Genomic DNA, 21,321 nt, shown 5'->3' with positions numbered 1-21,321 from the left:
CATGAGATGTGAATAACTAGGTGGGCTAGAAAACATAATACAACTGTGGTCAAATAAACACGAACCAAGGACACAGATTTTCTCACTTCAGCAAATGAGAAATTCAGCTAGTCACATCTGTTTTATTGTTATCATCAGTTAATTAATGTTGTAATCTGTTTCACAGATATCATAAATAAAGGGATGGTGTAATGAGTTTTATTGCTGTAATAATTAATATTATGTCATGTTACATTAGTATCTTTCAACTAATGAAATCCACAATATATTTAAGGATCCTTTAACAAATGATAGCTCCTCATGAGTATGAGTTGTAATGATATGTGTTTGAACTTTTTACTGACGATTTGATCCCACTCTGTGTAGATTGGAGCTTCCAATTTAATGGTTCCCTCTTTTTAGACAAAGCGTATAAATATAATTTTGAAAAAATTGCTGCCATAATCCAGTGTTTTTAGGCAGTTCTAAAGAAGCAAATTTCAGGAAGCTGTGCACTTCCATGAAGAGTAATGGGAATGTTTAAGGAAAGCACATCTTCCTTTTTGGTCATAGTGACCTTGTTATTTCCTTGTTGGTCTTCAATATTTGTTTGTTGTTCAAGTCCCTCTGTTGATTGGTTATTTATGCTTGTTTTCAAAGTTCTTTGGAGAATAAGGGATTTGTCCAGATAGGAGAAGTGAGGTGACTATGAGTTCTGCCTGAGGGACTCTTTGAACGAAAAAGGCTTGTGAAAGAAATGGTTACAATACTGGTTCCTTGGTTTATTTGTTATCAACAAAGTACGCTTAGAGAAGCTGCACACAATATGCCGAGAATGATATAAATACACTCAATCACTGTTAAATAAATACAGTTCCTTATAAATAGAAATGCAATAAATACTTCAATAAATACATTTTCATTCAATTCATAAATATAAAACCTTTGCCCGATTATTTTGATCTGGGCTTAAATATGTGGGGATAAATATACTATTATAGTATTCAAGAATATTTTGTTTTCCAATGGGGTAACTGTTCCTGAGCAGATTTCGACCAACATGATCAACTGAAACATTCCAGTATCCTCTCCAACAAGTTTGCCACGCTTAAAGTTCCTCCTTAAGGAAAGAGAAGACTCGGGCTGTTACTATGGAGAAAGAGAAGAGCCTCTCAACAGCATTAGGACGCAGGCCCTCTCTCTCCCACTGCTGAGTCCACATCTGGGTTTGAGGTTGAGATGGATGCTCCTGTGAATTGAGCACAAGAAGTCAATGAGTGAGACCAAAGGCATTATTACACATCTCTAACATACTGCACAACAGCAAAACACCAGGTGGGTTTCTCAAAAAAGCTGATGTTGCATTTTATCCGTGCAGTACAGTTACCACAAGTTAATAAGGTGTAAGTAATACAAACTCAAAGGACTCTCATTCCCTATGTCATTTCAGAAGAGTAAAAGCTGATTTTCATACCAATCTGGTATTGCTCACAAATCTAACTTTCATTTAAACTGCAAAAGCATATTCGGGATGAAATAATGATATGCCACAAAATGTCTCCCCTTACATTCAGTGCCGTAAGGAGCTTTTTAGCTACCGCAGCCACTTCGTTAGCTAAACCTTTCCATTGTGTTTCAGTGAACAAGCCTCTCTCTCCAAAAATCACAGAGTAGTTTTTCAGCCCAGTAATAATCTTTGCGAGGCATGTCTGGAATAGGAGACAGAGAAGAGAGAGAGGGAGAGAGAGAGAGTTTGTTAGGATGTTTTGAGCATATAGTACTCAAATTAATGTACAACATCATTTGAGCATCTTACACTTGGCTGCATACTAACCTTGGAAAAAGTATGTGTTCAGTATACATTAGTTCTCTGATACGCAACAGTGTTAGACTAGTCTGTAATAGGCTACTATAGAATGCAAATACATATATATAAACTGAGTCGTTTTGAGACAGTTTGTCCCTTTAGGTGATCTGCTAATTGACAGTTTATTCGTAGCGTACAAATGCCAACACTAACGATTTTACTTGAGTAATTTGCTGAATGTGATCCGTACCTCTTTGTTGTCTTTTAAATGATCTGGATCGCAGTTGTCACGGTTTTCTATCCGTGCAGGAGGGTCCTCGAATGTGCAAGAAACATTTCCAGGCTGAACCTGCAGGTAGAGATGCAAATGTTTGCGTACGTAAGTTATATCCTCTAACGCTTGAGTTTTAACAAACCTTTTGAAATTTGATAAATTCGAAATCTGAGAAGAAACATAAGTGGTATCTTTGCTGTTATTCACGAAAACAAACAGACAAAAAGGACAGCTTTAAACAAGAGACCATAATTACCATTTTTGATATATTTCTCGCCTTCTTATTCAGCTCGATTGACAGTTCACTGCAGTTGGAAAGATCGATACTCCTGATGCCGTGCCTGGAGCCTGTTGCCGGAGCTCCGAGAGTACAGGTTAACAGCATCATATAACCAAAGAGAGCGCCGATTACCATTAAAGAATTCATTATTACCTCTTCTCAGCACTACGATGCACACCCTTGGGTTAACGATATCCTTTCACGGGTTGATGTTGAAGAGCGCAACTGCTCGGATTTGGTTATCCTCATAGTTTGTCCCCTATATATAATGCTCTGGTGAGTCATTCAAGGACTTTCCCACGCCAGTGTTGAACAGGTAGTAAACTTTTTTCACAACAGTCAAACTTCACAGAAAATTTAATTCACAAATTGGTAACAAAACAAACATCATTAAACAACAATGTTCAACAATGATTTCAACTTGAACCGTTACACTGATGTAATACATCAAACACGCTATATCCCTAATTGCTTTCTGACACCATGCGGCTCAGAATAGCAGGAGTTTTCTGCAGGTTTCGCTGAAAAGGTTTGAAACGTGCTATTGCTTAGAAAAGGACCTTAATTCCCCTGTTATGCTATGCAAATTGTGTGCGTTTTTAATTCAGTCATAACGACCTGATTTTGATCACACAGCTCTGTTAGCTCCAGAGTACGAGCGTTGATGGTGACAAACGGAATAGAATTTACTGGCTTCCCCTATAGTCTGTGACTCACACGATTACTTTTAATATGGTCGCGTTTCTTACTATGTTATTGAAACCAACAAAAGGTTATCAATCCCCTGTTTCGGTGTTTTTATTGTCTCTTGGGAATTTGTTCAAATATTGGGAGAGCGCAATTATTCTTTCAGTACGTTTTAATAACAATTGCTCCTTTTATGCAGGAAGCCTAATGAATTGAGATAGAGCAAACGTGTGGAGACAGGGACAGAAAACTTGACAGACAATAAACTGTTGAGATAATGGCTAGTTATATGTGCGGCTATCTGAAAACAAATAGATTTGCGATTAGATTGTCTTTAATATCCGATATTTTTCCTTTTCGAGGTCAAACTGTAAAACAGTACAGCGCAAAGAGAATGTAGATAATCATATTTGCAGCAGGAGTGGTTCACGGATATTGTGTGGAATATTGTTAATTGGCTCCTGAATAAGATTTTCGCTTAGGCCCTGGCCCGAGCGTTTCTATTGGCTGACTGAAAAACAAGGATCTGGTGTTCCATACAACTCGTACTGTTTTGCTTTAATAACGGTTAAATTAATTTAAAGTCGAGCTTGAATTTGAATGTCACAGTAGGTGATGTGCGATAAATTTGATGTGCGAGAACTGGAAAACTGAGCTTTAGATTGTTTCTCTTATGGAAGAGAAATCTGTGTGTGAAAAGTAAGTGATTTCATATCTAAATTTACACTGATGGTCATTTTTGTCATGCAAAGGTACCCCCCCCCCCCCCCCACACACACACAACTAAACATCACTTGGAGATGTTGCTTAATATTAATAATATTTTTTAAAAAAAACATTTCTCTGGGAACCTGTACTCTCCTGTTGGAAATTTTAAAAGGTTGTCCAATGTAAGTGATATTCTGCAATATTGATGGTTCCCAGTTACTCTGAGGGACCGAGCGGCCTTCCCACTTGAATGACGTAATGCGATCTTTGAATGCTCTGACTGTTCTACGTTTTGTCACTGAAATGAAAATGAAAAGAGAAGCATGAGTCATTGTGGCAGACAACTCTTAAACGCGTTCCTTTAAGTTAATTGTTCATTTGAATTGTTTATGTCAAGAAAACGAGACAATAACGTACAGAGACATTGTATACAATTAATGGTTATAACCATTCTAATTTAGCTTCTTTTTTGTGTACTGGGTTAATTAAACATAATTTTTGCTAGTTTTTCTAGTGAGAAAAAAGCATAGCTCTTTTAATTCTTTTTTTTTTTTTTACCATTGCACTAACTCCTCGTGTTGTTTATTTTCTGTTTTCTTTGCTTTCTTGGTGGTGTGTATTCGTTTGCGTGGAGGAGTTTGTGTATGCTAATTACTCTTTAGCTTATGCTGTTGTTCAAACCTAGGTAACAAATGTTTTGTTAAAAAAGTCATCTTTGGTTGCATAGGAAGAGTCTTTTGTTTGACACTAGTGCGCGTATTAGAATTTCCAAAGTTTTCACATGAAGACCCTTGATGTCCCTACAGAGTCGTAATGGGACACAAAAGATTGCATCATCTGAAAGCTGGATGAGGGTTTTTGTTTGTGTGTGAAGGTACAAATCGCATGAGTTCAGCTGGATAAGGGTTTTTGTTTGTGTGTGCAGGTAAAAAAAACGCATATGTGTTCAAAGGCATGTTGAGGAACTGAGACTCAGCCCACAAAACACATCACGTTTGCCGAGCAGGACTGACGGGAAGATGGTCCTGAAATGGCATGAACACGCACTTTTTTTTCATTAAAAGTCAATGAATTTTCCTTGTTCATCGTCGCTTCTTCACCTCGCCAAATTTCCTTTTAAGAAACGTCGTTACAGCTGAATTCTCTAATCTATCGGGGAAAAAGTACAGTGGCAAAAGACCCTAATGTACAAATCTCCCCGTTAAAGGACACGGTCGTTTTTATCTGATCTTGTGTCTTTATTGTAAGTGTACGGAGCCAAGGAGGAGGGGGATTCACAGTTCGGACAATATTAAGTGCCTCGTCAAATAACTGAAAAAAACAATTACTTACAGCTGTTTAAAATATATGTTCGTGGAATTCTAAGAATTATTCTCCATCTTCAACACGGTACGTTCGTTTCTTGCGAATTCGTTATTTTCATTAACTCAACAATGAGTTTCCACAGAATTCTATACATCTCGGTATATTGATATGATCTGACAATACGCCATTCTCTAGTTTGAGTTTCTTTTTGCATACCATTAGTTTTATCTCGTGGTCCGACACAGGGACTAGTCGAGGTAACCGAAGGTCCGTGCGAAGAGACTGCAACCGGTGTACTTTTTAAGTATCCTAACCTGTAGGCCTACCACCAGGGTACCCGGTGTCGAACTTAATCTGGTTTGAACACAGAAATTAGAAGCGGTGTAATATAATCACCGAGAACCCATCATAGGACCTACAGTGGTAACGATATACAATATTAAACTTAACACCCCTGCATTTCTGCAAAGAACATGCATTCAAGTTTCCTTGGAATCTGGTACTGCCCGGTTGATAAAGACATAGTGGGTACGTTCAAATGGTTCTAAAATGAGGGGGAAATCCTTGAACATTCGATTCCACAGCTTGACAGCAGTACAAAACATCAGCGAGCCATCGTTAACAACAAGAGATGTTGCTCCAAGATACACCGGCAAATTTCACAATTCGGAAAATTTTGAGTGTCGTTCAAGTACCCGTTTCAGAGTCCGAATGACATGATTGCGGCAATCCCTCAACACCACAATTTACCAAAATTCCTTACTACTACAGCGCGGTGTAACGTCCGCTCTTTGCTCATTTTTTCTATTTTCGAGGGGCGTTCATTGGTTACTTTGTCTGACAAATTGTTTTGACTACACTCATTGGCCATTCATCTTTGACCCAGATACAGTTCCACCTATACCGGAAGTGATGTTGTTGTTGATATGAATGAAAGTACAATACGGATATGGATTAAGAGTGCGAAAAATTAGAGGTATCAACAATTTCCACATCCAGCTGAACTGAATGTTAAATTTCATTTTAATCTTAAAGGTTGCATTGTCTTTAATCTGACATTTGTGAACTCTGCTTAACAGCTGGAGAAGTGTAGAGGAATTTACGCTACAAGCTAATTAGCCAAAAGTGCCCGTGTTTCACATCATCCAGTGAATTGACTAGTTACTGTGCGTTTCAAAGCAAGCTGTTAATTATCCAGTTTTTACATTTACATATTGTTCGTCAGTAATGTGGATATGACAATGTGGATATAATTATCAGTTTCGCATTCACACAGTGAGTGGCGTTCAAACTCAGTGTGGTGGCTGTGCGCGCGCGTCAATTAAACGTTAAATAATTTTAATGAACGATGCACACTAAGTTACCTAACACTGGGTTGCATGTTTTATAGTACACTTCCGTGCTCTGTGCAGAAACACCGTTCCCATGATGAATTACGATGGCCTGAACCCAGGCCTGGGCGAGTACACGCCCGGTCTGCACGGCAGCCTAGAGGCGGGCCTGGAGCCTTCTTTGGACCCACGGCTCGACCCGGCTTTGCTGCAAGGAGTCGAGCTGGACCCGGATGGTATAGCTGTGCCTGTGCCCGAATCTGTGCACATCCTGGAGGGTATGTTCTCCGAGCTAAGCAGCGTTGCCGCGGAAGTCGGTATTCCCGTGACAGCTACACATTTCGACTTCCAGGAGGAGCTCCTGTGGATGGGGAACCACCGGGTACGTCTGAGTCTGTGTTCTATGATGGATGGTAGATGCAGCTGTTTATGACGGTGGGGGAAAAGCCCTTTGCATCATAACTCAATCACGTAATTTAGCTGGAGTTCCTTCATCACGGAGGAAGTAATTTCACTGTCACGTAGCGTATGATCCAGTTGTGCCGCTCTCTCTCGTCACAGGGACATGCAAGTTCGTTCTTTGGTCCTACAATGGGCCGCTATTCGTCGTTCCAGGTTCATATGACGGACGACATCCGCCATATCCAGAGCGTGGACACGGGTGTGCTCTTTTTAACAAAGAACAACCTCAAGTGCCTCACACGCGGGGGCCTCATAATGTTTGACTACCCGTGAGTTACACACAGTTATGCAGTAATGCATTCTTTCACTGTTTATGCATGGAAAGAAAAAAGATAAAACACAACAGCATTAAGTAATGAACAGATAGACAAATATCTGTCAGACTTTTCATATTAAATGAGACATTTTTCATAGGATAGCGAGGCTGTGTCATACTTCACAGAGGGGTGGGTGTCTGTGTGTTGCAGAATGGAAGAGAGCACTGACATGCACAGTCTGTTGTTGACTGACAACAACATGTTGCTAATGGGGGGTTTACAAAGCTATGTGGTTGAGGTGGACCTCAACACCGTGCAGGAAACACAGAAGGTGGGAGAGTACTATAGCACTTCCCTATAGAGATGTCTGCTTTCATTCATTCATTCTCGGACTGTATCTATGAAGGTGGTCTTTAGACTCATAAAACAAAACATGGGACTCATTGATTGTTGACCTCTGTGACTAGTTCACGGTGGAGGTTCCAGGGGTCGCCATCATGAGGCAGTCCAACCGCTTCTTCTTCTGTGGTCACACGTCTGGAAAGGTCAGTGAACCCTATAGAGGTCACAGAGATGACTTTTGTCTTATTGCTCACTCTCTCTCTCTCATATTCATATAAATTTAGAATTCATCATAAAATAGAAGGCGCAGGAACAGAATAAGCACAGAGCAGATATTATGCAACTGATTGCTAGGGTCCTTAAACAAATGGTTATAACAATTTAAGAATAACCTGAACACAATATCGTCAGTGAGTGGCACACTGAGGCAGTAATTGGGGCCACAGAGGAGACATGGTTACAGTGGGATAGTGTAGCTGAGCAGGGCTCTGGCAGCGTACATACAGAGTATCACGTCAGTTCTGTTTTTTTTGGGGGGGGGGGTTCTTCTCCACAACGCCCAGGTGTCGCTGCGTGATCTGCGGACTTTCAAAATGGAGCATGAATTTGATGCCTTCTCTGGGAGTCTGTCAGACTTTGACGTCCACGGCAACCTACTGGCCGCGTGTGGCTTCTCCAGCCGCGGCCTGAATGCCTTGACCTGCGACCGCTTTCTCATGGTCTATGACCTGCGTATGATGCGGGCAGTCACTCCTCTCCAGGTGCATGTGGACCCGCTCTTCTTGAGATTTATCCCCACCTACACATCGCGCCTGGCCATCATCTCACAGACCGGTGAGAAGCAGAGTGGCATGACCGTATGAGGGGGTCAGAGGTTGGGTCGTGGATAGGCTGTGGGATGCTGGGATACGTTTACAGAATAGGGATTGGAAGACATAATGTTTTGGGTTATTGGGCCAGAGAAGCAGATGGGGACATAAATTAGAAATGACTGATTGGATGTCAGTTCTGTAGGACAGAAAAATCATGTTTGCTGGTTGGCATGTCAACTTTAGTGTTGTATGCTGTGTTTCAGGTGTCTTTGATGTGTTGTTAAAGGGAATGCTTAATTAACATCATATACCAATATGTTTTAACTGCTTTAACCTTGATAATGACTTACAGACCTTTAGTTTTTATTCTGTCAAGCTATTCAACAGAAGGGCTGCTACACACACACACTTGACTGCAGGTGTTTTGTGCTAAAATGTGTGTTGTTGAATCCTCTGTAACTCTTCTCCTCTCCACATCAGGTCAGTGTCAGTTCTGTGAGCCCACAGGTCTGGCCAACTTGGCTGACGTCTTCCATGTCAACACGGTGGGCCAGCTGCTCATGAGCTTTGACGTCTCGTCCAGTAAACAGGCCTTGGCTTTTGGGGACTCCGGTGGCTGCGTCCACCTGTGGTCCAGCAGCCCTGAGGTCTCCTTCAACGGATACTCCCGGGAGACAGAGCTAGCTCTGCCGTGTCTGGTGGACTCGTTGCCACAGCTGGACTGGAACCACGAACTGCTGCCTCTCTCCCTGCTCCCCATGCCCCTTGCCAGCACTGAGCCCCTGCTATCTGATTGGCCCACCTCTCTGGCCACGCCCAGCCCAAGGTATACCTTCTGCCCTTCTTCCCATCTGTACTGTAAATGTAGTCTATCAGGATTAGGACTGGTTAGTCTGAGTTGTCTGAGAGCTGCTGCCCTTTCACTCTGTTTGTCCCATTCCACTGTCAGTGTAACTGATCCTTATGTCTAACTGATAAACTCTGTGTGACTCCTGGGTATTTTAATGAGGTCCTGTGCCGATACAGTTAAAAACTGTGGATTGAGAACACCTAATGTGGGAGCGTTTGAACTTAATTTTCTATGTGTATATAGACTTACTCATGACTCCAACTCTCTCATTTGTTCTGATTAGGCGAGCACCACCTGTGGATCCAGAGATCTTGCGTACTATGAAGACTGTTGGATTCATTGGATATGCACCAAATCCTCGCACACGCCCCCGAAATCAGGTCAGCCAATCACCTTCATGTTTAGTCTAGGAATGTATTTAGTGGGTATGTTCTTTGGTTTTTGTCTTGAAACTTTCATATACTATTCAACAGTGGGAGTGAAGAGGAGGTGTTTACAAGATACAGAACACATTTGACAGCTCACCCTGACTTGGCATTGCTTTGCTTAAGCACGTAGTGGATCTAACAACGTTTCTGTTGCAGAAGAAAACTGTAAATGTCCAAGAGTCCTTTGGCTCTTTGCTAGTGCAGTCTCTCTCTCTGAACTAATTCTTCTTATACTAATTTGATTAGAATTTTGTGACTTGTGTTACACATGTTTTTTAAGGGAGTAATAGCTATCAGTTACACTGAATCTACTTGAAAGATAAATCTTGTCCGTGTATTACCCATCACTGCCTGCAACAGCTGAGGAATGAGATGCAAGCCACTAAAGCAGCTGCATGTGTGGAGCTCTTATGTTTTTTGTCATAATCTTTTTAAAACCCAATCACTGAAAAACCCAGCTAAATGAATTGTACTTTTCTATTAAATCTGAAGGCAGATTATCTCAGACGCTTCTGTTAACGAGGTAGAACCACTGTCTTAGAGATGAGGAGCTAAATGAGTTCAGTCTAAAGCAGTGGGTCTAATGATATGCTGAGGTGTGCTCTAGAATGTGGGTTTGATTTTCTTTGAAAAGCTTCTGTGGTTGTAGTTTGTGTGCTGCTGAACTACTTGACCATTGCATAGCCCCTTTTGTTTTATTTTTATTTATGAAGATCTATTCATGAGGCAGTTCTTTCCCTGAACTAAACCCCTTTGCGAGTTATCCTGTATAAATTTACTCAGAGTGTAATTGAACCACTAATAGAGTACTGAGGGGACTAACAGGTGTCAACCTTGTACTTTCCATTTACTAGATTTGTATGTGTTTTAAAGAATAACTTAGAAGTACGTTAATGAGTAAAGTGATTTCGTCTTTCAGGAAATATTTAGTGAAATAATCCCATTACTGTTTGAGAAGTAATCAGTAATCTGTAATGGATCACTTTCTTTGAGTAACTAGCCCAGCCCTGTTGATGGCTGTGTGGTGTGTGTGCTGTACTCTCAGGTGCCCTATAAGATAAAGGAGACAGAGCTGGAGTATGACAACTATAACCAGGTCCCCGAATCTCCAATCGGGCGGGAAGAGGAACCCCATCTCTATATGGTGCCAAAAAAATACAGAAAGGCATGTGGTTGGGTTTTTACAAGATCTCTTTACCACTTTTTATAGTACCTCTATCTTTTTATAACGTGTTCTATGTTTATCACTCCTCTCATGGTGTAATCAGAACCAATAATTTTTAATACATGGAAAAAAGTCAGCGCTCTGAATGGAGCTGTGATTGATTTGTTCTGGCTTGTGTGACTGTGAAGAGCGTGTATACATGAGGACAGTTGGCTGGCTGCTTTGGTTTCAGGTTAGCTTATTGTGTCACATATCATGTAGTCTCAGAAGCTGTCTAACTGGGCCTGTCTTTACCAGGTCACGATTAAATACTCCAAACTGGGGCTGGAGGACTTTGACTTTAAACACTATAACAGAACTCTGTTTGCTGGGCTGGAGCCTCACATTCCCAATGCCTACTGTAACTGTATGATCCAGGTGAGCTTTTCTTATCCACACACAGTGGTTACTGTCCATACACTTTTATCTCCGTCAGCTTATCATCTCTGAATGACTGTCGGGGCATAATTTGCCTGTGGCTTTTAATTTTGGATTTCTGTCTGTTAAAGGATTCAGTTTCATTTTTTGACTGTTTGTCTAAGTTCTTCATCGGTGAAAATGGCCTCTGTCTATATCAGCATGTGTTTCATATGACACAAGCAGAGTTTCGTAGACATGTAGTCTTCAACCAGTATAAGTGACCATTTCAGGTAAACCCAACACACTGTTAGCCTGCAGAGGTCTGAAACAGTAAGGGTACAGCAGTAAGTCACGCCTGGAAAGAGTGAATGAATATTCTGTCACTATCGTCACTGTAAAAACCTCCACTGTCAGGTTCTGTATTTCCTGGAGCCCATTCGCTGCCTGGTCCAGAACCACCTGTGTCAGAAAGAGTTCTGTCTGGCTTGTGAGCTGGGCTTTCTCTTCCACATGTTGGACCTGTCCCGCGGAGACCCCTGTCAGGTAACACAGTTATGCATCGGACAAACACATTACATGACATTGCATCACATTACATCACAAACACATAACATTTATAACAGTTATCATTAATAATATTCCTTCCTTGGTAATGTTAACCCATCACAAACAGAGGATCCAAGGGCAGTGTTGTGATTAAAAAGACAGTTTTGGACCACTCCTGTGAAGGTTTGTATTGGAATGCTCAGAAGTAATCTACTGGGCCTCAGAGTGATTTTGGAGCATTTATTTGAAGTTTAGGGGCCCCCTACTGGCTGCTGAAATTGCACACTCAGGAAGTTTTATTGTACTGGCCATTTTGCCAAGATTTTGATCATTTTGAAGAATTTGTTGGACAGTGGTTTTCCAATCTGTTCTCTGCGAGTCACTGGCCTGCTAATAATTACTGCAGTTCAGTGTTAAAGAATGACAGGTCAGGCAGAAGAGTTCAGAGTTAAAGAATACCAGGTCAGGAAGACTAGTTTAGAGTTAAAGGAGACCAATGATAAAGGAGACCAGTTCAGTGATAAAGATCAGTTCAGTGATAAAGGAAACCATGTTTGAGTTAAAGTAGACCAGTTTAGAGTTAAAGAAGACCAGTTCAGTGTTAAAGGAAACCAGTTCAGTGTTAAAGGAAACCAGTTCAGTGTTAGAGGAAACCAGTTTAGAGTTAAAGAAGACCAGTTCCTTGTTAAAGGAGAGCGGTTTAGAGTTAAAGGAGAACAGTTCACTGCTAAAGGAGACCAGTTTAGAGTTAATTAGACAAGTTCAATGTTAAAGGAGACCAGTTTAGAGTTAAAGGGGAACAGTTCAGTGTTAAAGGAGACCAGTTCAGTGTTAAAGGAGACCAGTTTAGAGGTAAAGGAGACCAGTTTAGAGTTAATTAGACAAGTTCAATGTTAAAGGAGACCAGTTCAGTGTTAAAGGAGACCAGTTTAGAGGTAAAGGAGACCAGTTTAGAGTTAATTAGACAAGTTCAATGTTAAAGGAGACCAGTTTAGAGTTAAATAAGACCAGTTGAGTGTTAAAGGAGACCAGTTTCAGTGTTAAAGGAGACCAGTTTAGAGGTAAAGGAGACCAGTTTAGAGGTAAAGGAGACCAGTTTAGAGTTAATTAGACAAGTTCAATGTTAAAGGAGACCAGTTTAGAGTTAAAGAAGACCAGTTCAGCTAAATATATCAATGCTGCTGTTGTGAGAGTGATGCAAAATTCAAGTAACTGAGAGAAAAAACTGTAAAAACTGCCTTGGCCGAACAGTATGTTCATTTAGACCACAGACCTGTCCAGATATCTAGCGATGACATTTACTTCCCAGGCCAGTAATTTCCTCCGGGCCTTTCGGACAATTCCGGAGGCATCTGCACTGGGCCTGATCCTTGCTGACTCAGACGAACAGACAGGTAAGGCTCGGTTGGGCCGTCTAATCCAGAGCTGGAACCGGTTCATTCTCACACAGCTCCATCAGGAGACCCAGGAGCAGGAGGGTCCACAGGCATACAGAGGGAGCAGCACCAGGTGAGTGGGCCCTATGGTGGAGCTCTGTTTCAGGGCTCAGGTTTACTGGTGATGTAGTGAGTGTGATAACACATGTAACCATCAGTGGTTACTCTGAGCTACAGTGCAGTGTCAGAGAGCTCACCACACCTGCATGCACTAACTGTATTAGACTTCAGTAATCACATGCAGTGCACCCATTGTATTAGTGTGCAGTAATGTCATGCAGTGCACCCATTGTATTAGTCTGTAGTTATCTCATGTACACTCTCACTGTATTAGTCTGCAGTAATCTCATGTACACTCCCACTGTATTAGTCTGCAGTAATCTCATGCAGTGCACTCTTACTGTATTAGTCTGCAGTAATCTCATGAACACTCTTACTGTATTACTCTGCAGTAATCTCATGCAGTGCACTCTTACTGTATTAGTCTGCAGTAATCTCATGCAGTGCACTCACTGTATTAGTCTGCAGTAATGTCATGTACACTCTCACTGTATTAGTCTGTAGTAATCTCATGTACACTCTCACTGTATTAGTCTGCAGTAATGTCATGTACTCTCTCACTGTATTAGTCTGCAGTAATCTCGTGTACACTCTCACTGTATTAGTCTGCAGTAATCTCGTGTACACTCTCACTGTATTAGTCTGCAGTAATCTCATGCAGTGCACTCTTACTGTATTAGTCTGCAGTAATCTCATGTACACTCTCACTGTATTAGTCTGCAGTAATGTCATGTACACTCTCACTGTATTAGGCTGTGTCTATCATATATTAATTCCTGTATTTATTAATATATGTGTTTATGATGGGTTGTGTCTGTGTGTGTGTATATGTGCAGTCCTCTAGGCTCGTCTGGCGAGTCTGTGATTGGTAAACTGTTTGGCTGTGAGGTGGAGAATAGTAGTTTGTGTCGCTGTGGGAAGGAGACAGTGCGCTCCTCTCTCACACTCCTCTTCACCATGCACTACCAGGACCAGAACCCAAACGGTGAGTACAGCAGGACCACACCACACACAGGTTTGAATGGTCTATCAGAGAATCAGGGCTGTGTTTTTAACATGCATGCACTGCTGCACACAGAGGTAAAAATAAACATTTTCTGTAGCATACCGTCCTGTGTTTTATAACACAGATTAAAAAGCGTTTTCTGTAGCACACCATCCTGTGTTTTATAACACAGATTAAAAAGCGTTTTCTGTATCATACCGTCTCGTATTTTATAACGCAGATTGAAAATCGTGTTCTGTAGCATACCACCCTGTGTTTATAACAGATTAAAAAGCGTTTTCTGTACTATACCGTCCTGTGTTCAAAAACACAGATTAAAAGCGTTTTCTGTAGCATGCCGTCCTGTGTTTAATAATGCAGATTAAAAATTATTTTCTGTAGCATACTGTCCTGTTTGTTATCATTTCTGACAGTAATCTCTGTGTAATCAAGACAGTAATCTTGTTCATTTTGCTTATCCAACATGTGACTTCAGGCTTGTTTTCATGTCCCTTTTGTTTTTTGTCCCTTTATCCAGAGAAGACAATAAAGGAATATGACTTTGCTGACATCCTGAAGAAAAGCATATGTTTAGAGCAAAGCACACAGGCCTGGTGTGAAAACTGTGAGAAGTACCAGCCAACAGTAAGCTTCTCTGTCCTTCTTCTTGAGAAAATGAGCAGTGGGTTCATCCATGTGGATTAAAAATTTTTTTTTTTTTTTTCACTCTAACGTGAAGCGTATGCTCCAGTAGTTTAACATCAACATCGGTCTCTGCAGTACATCTGTAAAAGGCTTTAATGGAGCTGTTTGCGCGGTAGGTACAGACCCGTAACATCCGGTGCCTTCCGGACGTGCTGGTCATTAACTGTGAGGTGAACAGTGTGAAGGAGATGGAGTTCTGGAGAGCCCAGGCAGAGGTGAGATCTGAGAATGGATGTTCTTGTTGGTCTTCCTTATCTGTAATCTGAACATTTGTCATTTTCCCAGGATGACTCCCTTACTTATACACATGTTTTAAAGTGAGTCCTTGGTCTTTATGTCCTCAGTATGCGTTCAACAAAGCCCTGAAGAAAGAAGCAGATGAGCCACCGAAGCCTAAAGAGCCACTGCCCACAGAGTGGTGCTTAGAGTAAGACAGATTTTTAACTGTCCAGACAGGAATGGGCTGGTTTTTATCAGTCTTGGTTCTGCTTTAAGGAGTGTTTCCATAACTCTTGTTCACCGGGGATCTTGGGTCCTGTGAGGTGTCTCTTAGTCGTTGTGTGTTGTGAAAAGCATGAAGAGCTGTAGGCTTGGTTCATGTTGTGTAGGGACGAGTTGTGCAGCGTGGAGGGCCTGACCTTTGACACGCGAGCGGAGGACCTGCGCCACGTGTGGATCCCCCTCAGTCTGAAAATGGGCATCAGTAAGAGCCAAGGACTGGAAATCAGTAACTGGCCTGAGGGAGAAGAGGTGAGACCTCACCATACATCACTGACATCAACCACCTGTCCTCCACTCAGTCGTGCAATACGATACAGGTCACGGAGACTGAAATCAAACAGGTCATTCAGATTCTAGTGTTTTGGCCAGCTGGTTAATTTAGTCATCAGTAAGGTAACCTTGGCCTTTGTCTACATTCCCATTAATCTAAGATATGTTTTTACTGAGGTAGTTTATGGTTCTGTCCTGAATCTTCACAGTGTTTCCTCTGACATGGGGTGTCATTTTCTAAGGGTCAGTACAGTAAAACAAACGTATTGTTGAATCCACAGAATGACTCTGAACACTCCCTCAGGGCTTTGTCAATCCATAACACAATTATGGTGTTTAAAATTACAAGGCCGAAATTCGACCCTGTCGTCATGGGTACATTGTTTTCATTGCATTTCTGGTTTTGTGTGAAGGATAAACCTGTCACTGGTTTTACTGAGTGAGAAGAATTGATTTGGACTGTGAGGATAAATATGGCTGTGTGGATGATGTGTCTGTAGCTGAGCGCAGAGGAAGAGGCTGAAGGTGTGGCCATTTACGACCTGACTGTCACCGTGTCCCACGTCCTGGATGCCCGTACTGGTGGAAATCTAGTGGCACATATCAAAGTTGGGGAGACTTACCACCAAAGGAAAGAGGTGAGATGGGTGGACAGCTGAGTGGATTGTTGACTTGCAGAGAGTGTTTGATTGGTGAGCCAGTTTTGACAGCATTTGAGTGATCATCCAAGGTTGATCTTGCATTTATTGTTCTTTCAGGGTGTAACTCACCAGCAGTGGTATCTGTTCAATGACTTTCTGATCGAACCCATTGACAAGGTAAAAGTTTGTTTGAATACGTCAGGTTGTTCCTGACCTTATTCTTCAGTACTCTGTGTTTATGGTTCTTAAGAAGAAGCTTGTGATGAGTTTGGCTGTGTCTCTCTCAGGCAGAGGCAGCTCAGTTTGATGTGAACTGGAAGGTTCCAGCCGTCCTGTATTACGCCAGGAGGAATTATCACACCAGATATGACTTGCGCAGTAAGAGTTCCTGTCTCTGTGTCTCTGTGCTCTCACACTCACTTATTACACCATCTAGTGTCGTGCTAATGTGGGTGTAGAAGAGGGAGAGGAATGGCATGGGGAAAAAACCCAGAATTAGATATACAGTGCCACAAGGAAAGAAGAGGATTTGGGTTTTTAGTATGCTGGCGTGGGGCGGCATGGTGGCACACAGGAAGTGGGTAGCACTGTCACCTCAAAAGGTTTTTTATCACGCACCTACAAAAACAACACCAAGGGACTGGTATGGGATGTTGGAGATTATGTGGATTAAATAAAGCCAATCACTTCCATGTTTTCTGGGAATCCCCGATTCTAGTTTCTTACTGGCTGGAGATTAACAAAAACTTGAAAGCTATTTTTTAGGTTAACATTCCCTTCAAGTGTGACACCCTATACCTGGGGAACATTTCATTTGAAAAGTGGGACAATAACAATAGGATATTGATACTGATAGTCTTTTTGCTTGCTACCAGAAATATCACAATAAAATGATTAAAACCAGAACCACCTACAGTGGATGAATGGATAGATGTAATTCATGATATATACATATATATAATGGGACTGCTGTCTTTCTCTCTTTGATTTCAGAAAGAGAAATTCTTTTGGATCTGGACTAAATGGACTGAATATGTTAAACCTATGCAGTCAGATTTTTGTTGAATGATTAAAAGAACGTGGGAATGTGATGTGTTTTTATTTATTTTATTTTTATTTCTATTCTAATCTTTGCGATATGTGAGGTGAAAGCTCCCCATGTTCATTTGCAAGTTTGTTTACAAAAAAAAAAGGTAAACCTTTGGTCATAATAAAGAATTGACAGATATTTTCAGGTTAAAAAAACTATGTCTTTTGTCTAGCAGTGAGATCTGAATTAGGAAGGAACTTGTGTCTTTTCAAAGAGAAAAGTGGAAATATTAAAGTACTGAAAATGTGTCATGTTGATTATACCCTTGTCAAAACCTGGATGATAAAAATAAAATGTAAAAAAAAAAAGAAGAGGGAGAGGCACAATTAAACTTACAGTTATTTATTTCTGTCGGGTATTATGAAAGCACAGTGTATATTGATGGTGTAGTCTCAGAACAGTTATACTGTGTGTGTAGTCTGTCTACAGTGTTCTCTATGTTTTTAGTTAAGAATCCCATTGAGGCCAGCGTGCTGCTGACAGAAGCGTCGTTGGCACGGAAACAGAGGAAGAGCCATGCGACTTTCATCCCGCTGATGGTCAGTGAGATGCCCCAGGCTGGTGACCTGGTGGGACTGGACGCTGAGTTTGTCACACTCAACCAGGTCTGTTTGGCATAAAGCATGTTGTCATGTTGTCTCACATTATACAGCATCTCAGTTTAGTTTTGGTGACTGTAGATGAAGCAGTCCTAATGCAAGGTCATGTCAAACTTAAACCAAAATTGTGTTCTCAGTTCACTGGGGTTTAATGATGTATTTCCATATTTCACATTTCTTCATATAGTCATGGTTTTACCAAATGTCTTTTGTCATCCAGTAATAAAACACTGCTTTTTCAGAAGTCAATACAAACTGACAGAGATGAGAATCCATCATTCTCTGTTGACATTTGTGTAGTGAGTGGTGGGACTGCTGACTTTCCTAATGTTTTATGGGTTCACAGGAAGAAGCAGAGCTGCGCAGTGACGGGACCAAGTCCACTATAAAGCCCAGCCAGATGTCTGTGGCCAGAATCACCTGTGTGCGTGGACAGGGTCCAAACGAGGGTGTGCCCTTCATCGATGACTACATCTCTACTCAGGAGCAGGTACTGTGTCCTTTAGGCAGTGTTTGGGTTTTCTGCCTGCTCTTTAGGACTGAATGAGTGTATGTGCTGATATTCTAAATTCTCTCTCCATATAGGATTTGTCTATGCTTTTAGATCTCACTATTTCAGGCACTGCATGTACTTCATTGTGAAAAAAAATCTTGTCCATTTGGTTGACTCTCAAACAAACAGATCAAAAATAAGGTCTATAACCAACGCTGGTAGAGTTACGGTATGGTCCTACTCTGTTCCTTATGCTCATAGGTGGTTGACTACTTGACACAATACTCAGGCATTAAACCTGGAGACCTGGATGCTAAGATCTCCTCCAAGCACTTGACCACTCTAAAGTCTACATATCTGAAACTGCGATTTCTCATCGACACTGGAGTGCGTTTTGTTGGTCACGGATTGCAGAAGGACTTCCGTGTCATAAACTTGTTGGTAAATTTCCCAGTCAGGGACCTGAGCGGGCGCTTTTCATAGTTCTCACTCATACACATTACCATTTACATACATATATAGACAATTACATACACTGACCTCTAGCTGACAATGAAAATTAGTCTACTCATCAACTCGTCTTTATTTCCTGTCTCAGGTTCTTAAGGACCAGGTCATAGACACTGTCTACCTCTTCCACATGCCTCGCAAAAGAATGATTTCCCTGCGTTTTCTCGCCTGGTATTTTCTTGGTAGGAGCTCAGTTGCAATTACTCTAATGCTCTTTTTCAACACATAGGCTGTAACAAAGTAAATGTAACAAAGCTCTCCGCTCACTAACCCTATGACCAGTACCTTCTGTCTGCTCTTCTTTTCAGATCTAAACATTCAGAGCGAAACACATGACAGCATTGAAGATGCTCGCACCGCGTTGCAACTTTACAGGAAATACTTGGAGCTGAGCCGAGGGGGAGCGGACGAGTTCCGAAAAGTCCTGAAGGGACTGTATGAGAAAGGTCGCAAGCTGGACTGGAAGGTCCCAGAGTCTGACACTGCAGATGGTCAAGGTAGCCCAAAAAGTACGAAACTGTGAGAAAACCGCTGTTGTGATTGAGCACATGTATGTGTTGGCCTGTGTAAGATTCTGATCTTTATAGGAAATTCAGATCAGTTCAGAATGTTTGCCTTTATTCCGTGTGTAAAAGTTAACACTGTGTGACGTTACTTTCACGTGAAACAAAGGCTGGACTCTTACCAGGAGCAGCGCTTTCTGTTGGGGAAGTGATGAACCGTGTGCAGATAGAGAGGTGTGTGAAGTGTCATTAGATATCAGATAGAGAGGTGTGTGAAACGTTGTGGTGTGTCTTTTAGGAACGACATCACTGCGGATTGTTGAATATTTTCCACAATGGGTCTGAGTGAAACCAATTCCTGTGTGGGTTCTCACAGACTGAGTGGCAGTAAGGGGGAATGAGGAATGACGTCGGAATCCCTCCCAGAGAGGGCCTGTTTAGAGAGAATGATGAATGTTGAATGTGATTAAACTGAATGTTGGTGAATTAAGTATGTGTGTACATGGGCAAAAATAGAGAGAGCCTTGAGATGGCTTATTGGAATAGTAGAGTGTTTACCCCAGCAACGGGAAAAACCTGTCAATAAACCATAACAGGAATTGGATTTGTTGAGCATAAATCTGGTCAGTTCTGATTTGTCTTTTTTGTCTTTATCCACAGGCACAGCTGTGTTCCCATCAGTCATGGGGATGTGATCTGAGTTTGAGGACAGAAATCCAAACTGTCGTCTGCCTACCATTCTCCCTCTCAGCATTAACTGATGGAGCAAAGCTATGCGACCATGCAATTACCCGTGTGGGAACGCCACATCATGACCACATAGAGTCCTATGACAGAATACAAAATGGTGGTTGTTTTCAATATTTCTATTGTCTAATTTTCCACCTATTGTCTAATTTTTCACCATTGTAAGCATGTGAGAGTGGTCAGGGACTACAGAAAAAGAGGTCAGATTAAAAAGGGTATTGGGGCTCAACTGAAGCCTGGACAGAGCACTGAGTCAAAAAGTATGTAAATGTGTTTAATGGTCCAAGAGTAAATGAAGTTTGTTTTGTATGTTGTAACCATGATGTAATAAAAGTATTGTATACACTCTTGTGCAGTTCCTCTGCACCTGCCATGACTTAAAATGAGTGAGCAAGTCAGTGAATGGTCGCCTTTTACAAAGGTTTATGAAATGTGCTCTCAAAAAATATGGTTGTAAATATCACTCAAGAACAAATTTACCATTTGTCAAAGTCTAATTAAGTTGTCTGAATAGACGTTCACTCAAAAAAAGTATTCAGATCATGCTATAATATTTAATGTATTTCATGGAGCTTGGTGCTTGGTGGTCTCCTTATTTGGGTTAAAGGTAATGATCCTATCAGAATTTTTCATTTATGAATTTTAGTATGCTCACAGAATACATGGACAATTGGTGGTGGATCTTTTTTAAGATATTGCATTAATCTGACCACAACCAAAATCTAACACAACTTGAAAGATCATGTTGTCAGTAGGCTCTTTTGAGCTTCTAACTGAAGACACTGTGGTTTGATGGACTAGTTTTGTATGGGTCTGTTCGTGTAGATAAATCAGTTCTTTCTCAGAATAAGGACTTAAGCACAATCCAGTGTTTCCTTTCCCCTGCAGGCAAAGATGAGAGTCAATGAAAAACATGTTCTTGTGCAGTAGAATACACAAAAATAGTTCTTCCCTTTGTTTCCTGGTTCCATTTCTTACACTCAAACTGGAGAAGTCAAAACTAAATTAGGACAAGTTTTTATTTCTGTAATGGTTATTGTTTTTTGCTTCCTGGTTTTTAAACCTCCATGTGTTATACTGGGTTTTGCAGCTCTTCTGCTTCTTGCACTTTTAACAGTGGGATGTGCAGTGATGTTCATGGCTTGTTGA

The 21,321-nt window shown here is 41.3% G+C and overlaps 1 protein-coding gene across 1 annotated transcript; it reads left to right on the top strand.

Moving 5' to 3' along the window:
- Positions 1-5,971: 5,971 nt before the first annotated feature.
- On the top strand, positions 5,972-20,517 carry pan2 (poly(A) specific ribonuclease subunit PAN2). Its single transcript, XM_030769414.1, has 26 exons — positions 5,972-6,016; positions 6,453-6,753; positions 6,933-7,102; positions 7,301-7,421; positions 7,558-7,635; positions 7,996-8,266; positions 8,725-9,070; positions 9,378-9,474; positions 10,568-10,687; positions 10,985-11,104; positions 11,501-11,629; positions 12,942-13,141; positions 13,965-14,113; positions 14,652-14,758; positions 14,935-15,033; positions 15,163-15,245; positions 15,427-15,568; positions 16,090-16,227; positions 16,348-16,407; positions 16,518-16,608; positions 17,768-17,925; positions 18,266-18,409; positions 18,674-18,853; positions 19,011-19,104; positions 19,231-19,431; positions 20,086-20,517. Exons 2-26 carry the CDS (start codon positions 6,466-6,468, stop codon positions 20,118-20,120), a joined length of 3,621 nt encoding a protein of 1,206 aa, XP_030625274.1. The 5' UTR covers positions 5,972-6,016; positions 6,453-6,465; the 3' UTR covers positions 20,121-20,517.
- The last annotated feature ends 804 nt before the right edge of the window (positions 20,518-21,321 follow it).

Source organism: Chanos chanos, chromosome 3 (genome assembly GCF_902362185.1).
Source record: "Chanos chanos chromosome 3, fChaCha1.1, whole genome shotgun sequence".
In the NCBI taxonomy this organism is placed as follows: domain Eukaryota; kingdom Metazoa; phylum Chordata; class Actinopteri; order Gonorynchiformes; family Chanidae; genus Chanos; species Chanos chanos.
The sequence above is the reverse complement of the archived record's forward strand: the minus strand, read 5'-3'. Positions and strand labels throughout refer to the sequence as shown.

Coding starts and splice junctions, on each gene's coding strand:
- pan2 (XM_030769414.1), top strand. CDS start 6,466: ATGATGAATTACGATGGCCTGAACCCAGGCCTGGGCGAGTACACGCCC. Junction 7,103..7,300: donor CTCATAATGTTTGACTACCC/GTGAGTTACACA, acceptor TGTGTGTTGCAG/AATGGAAGAGAGCACTGACA. Junction 14,759..14,934: donor GTGAGAAGTACCAGCCAACA/GTAAGCTTCTCT, acceptor TTTGCGCGGTAG/GTACAGACCCGTAACATCCG.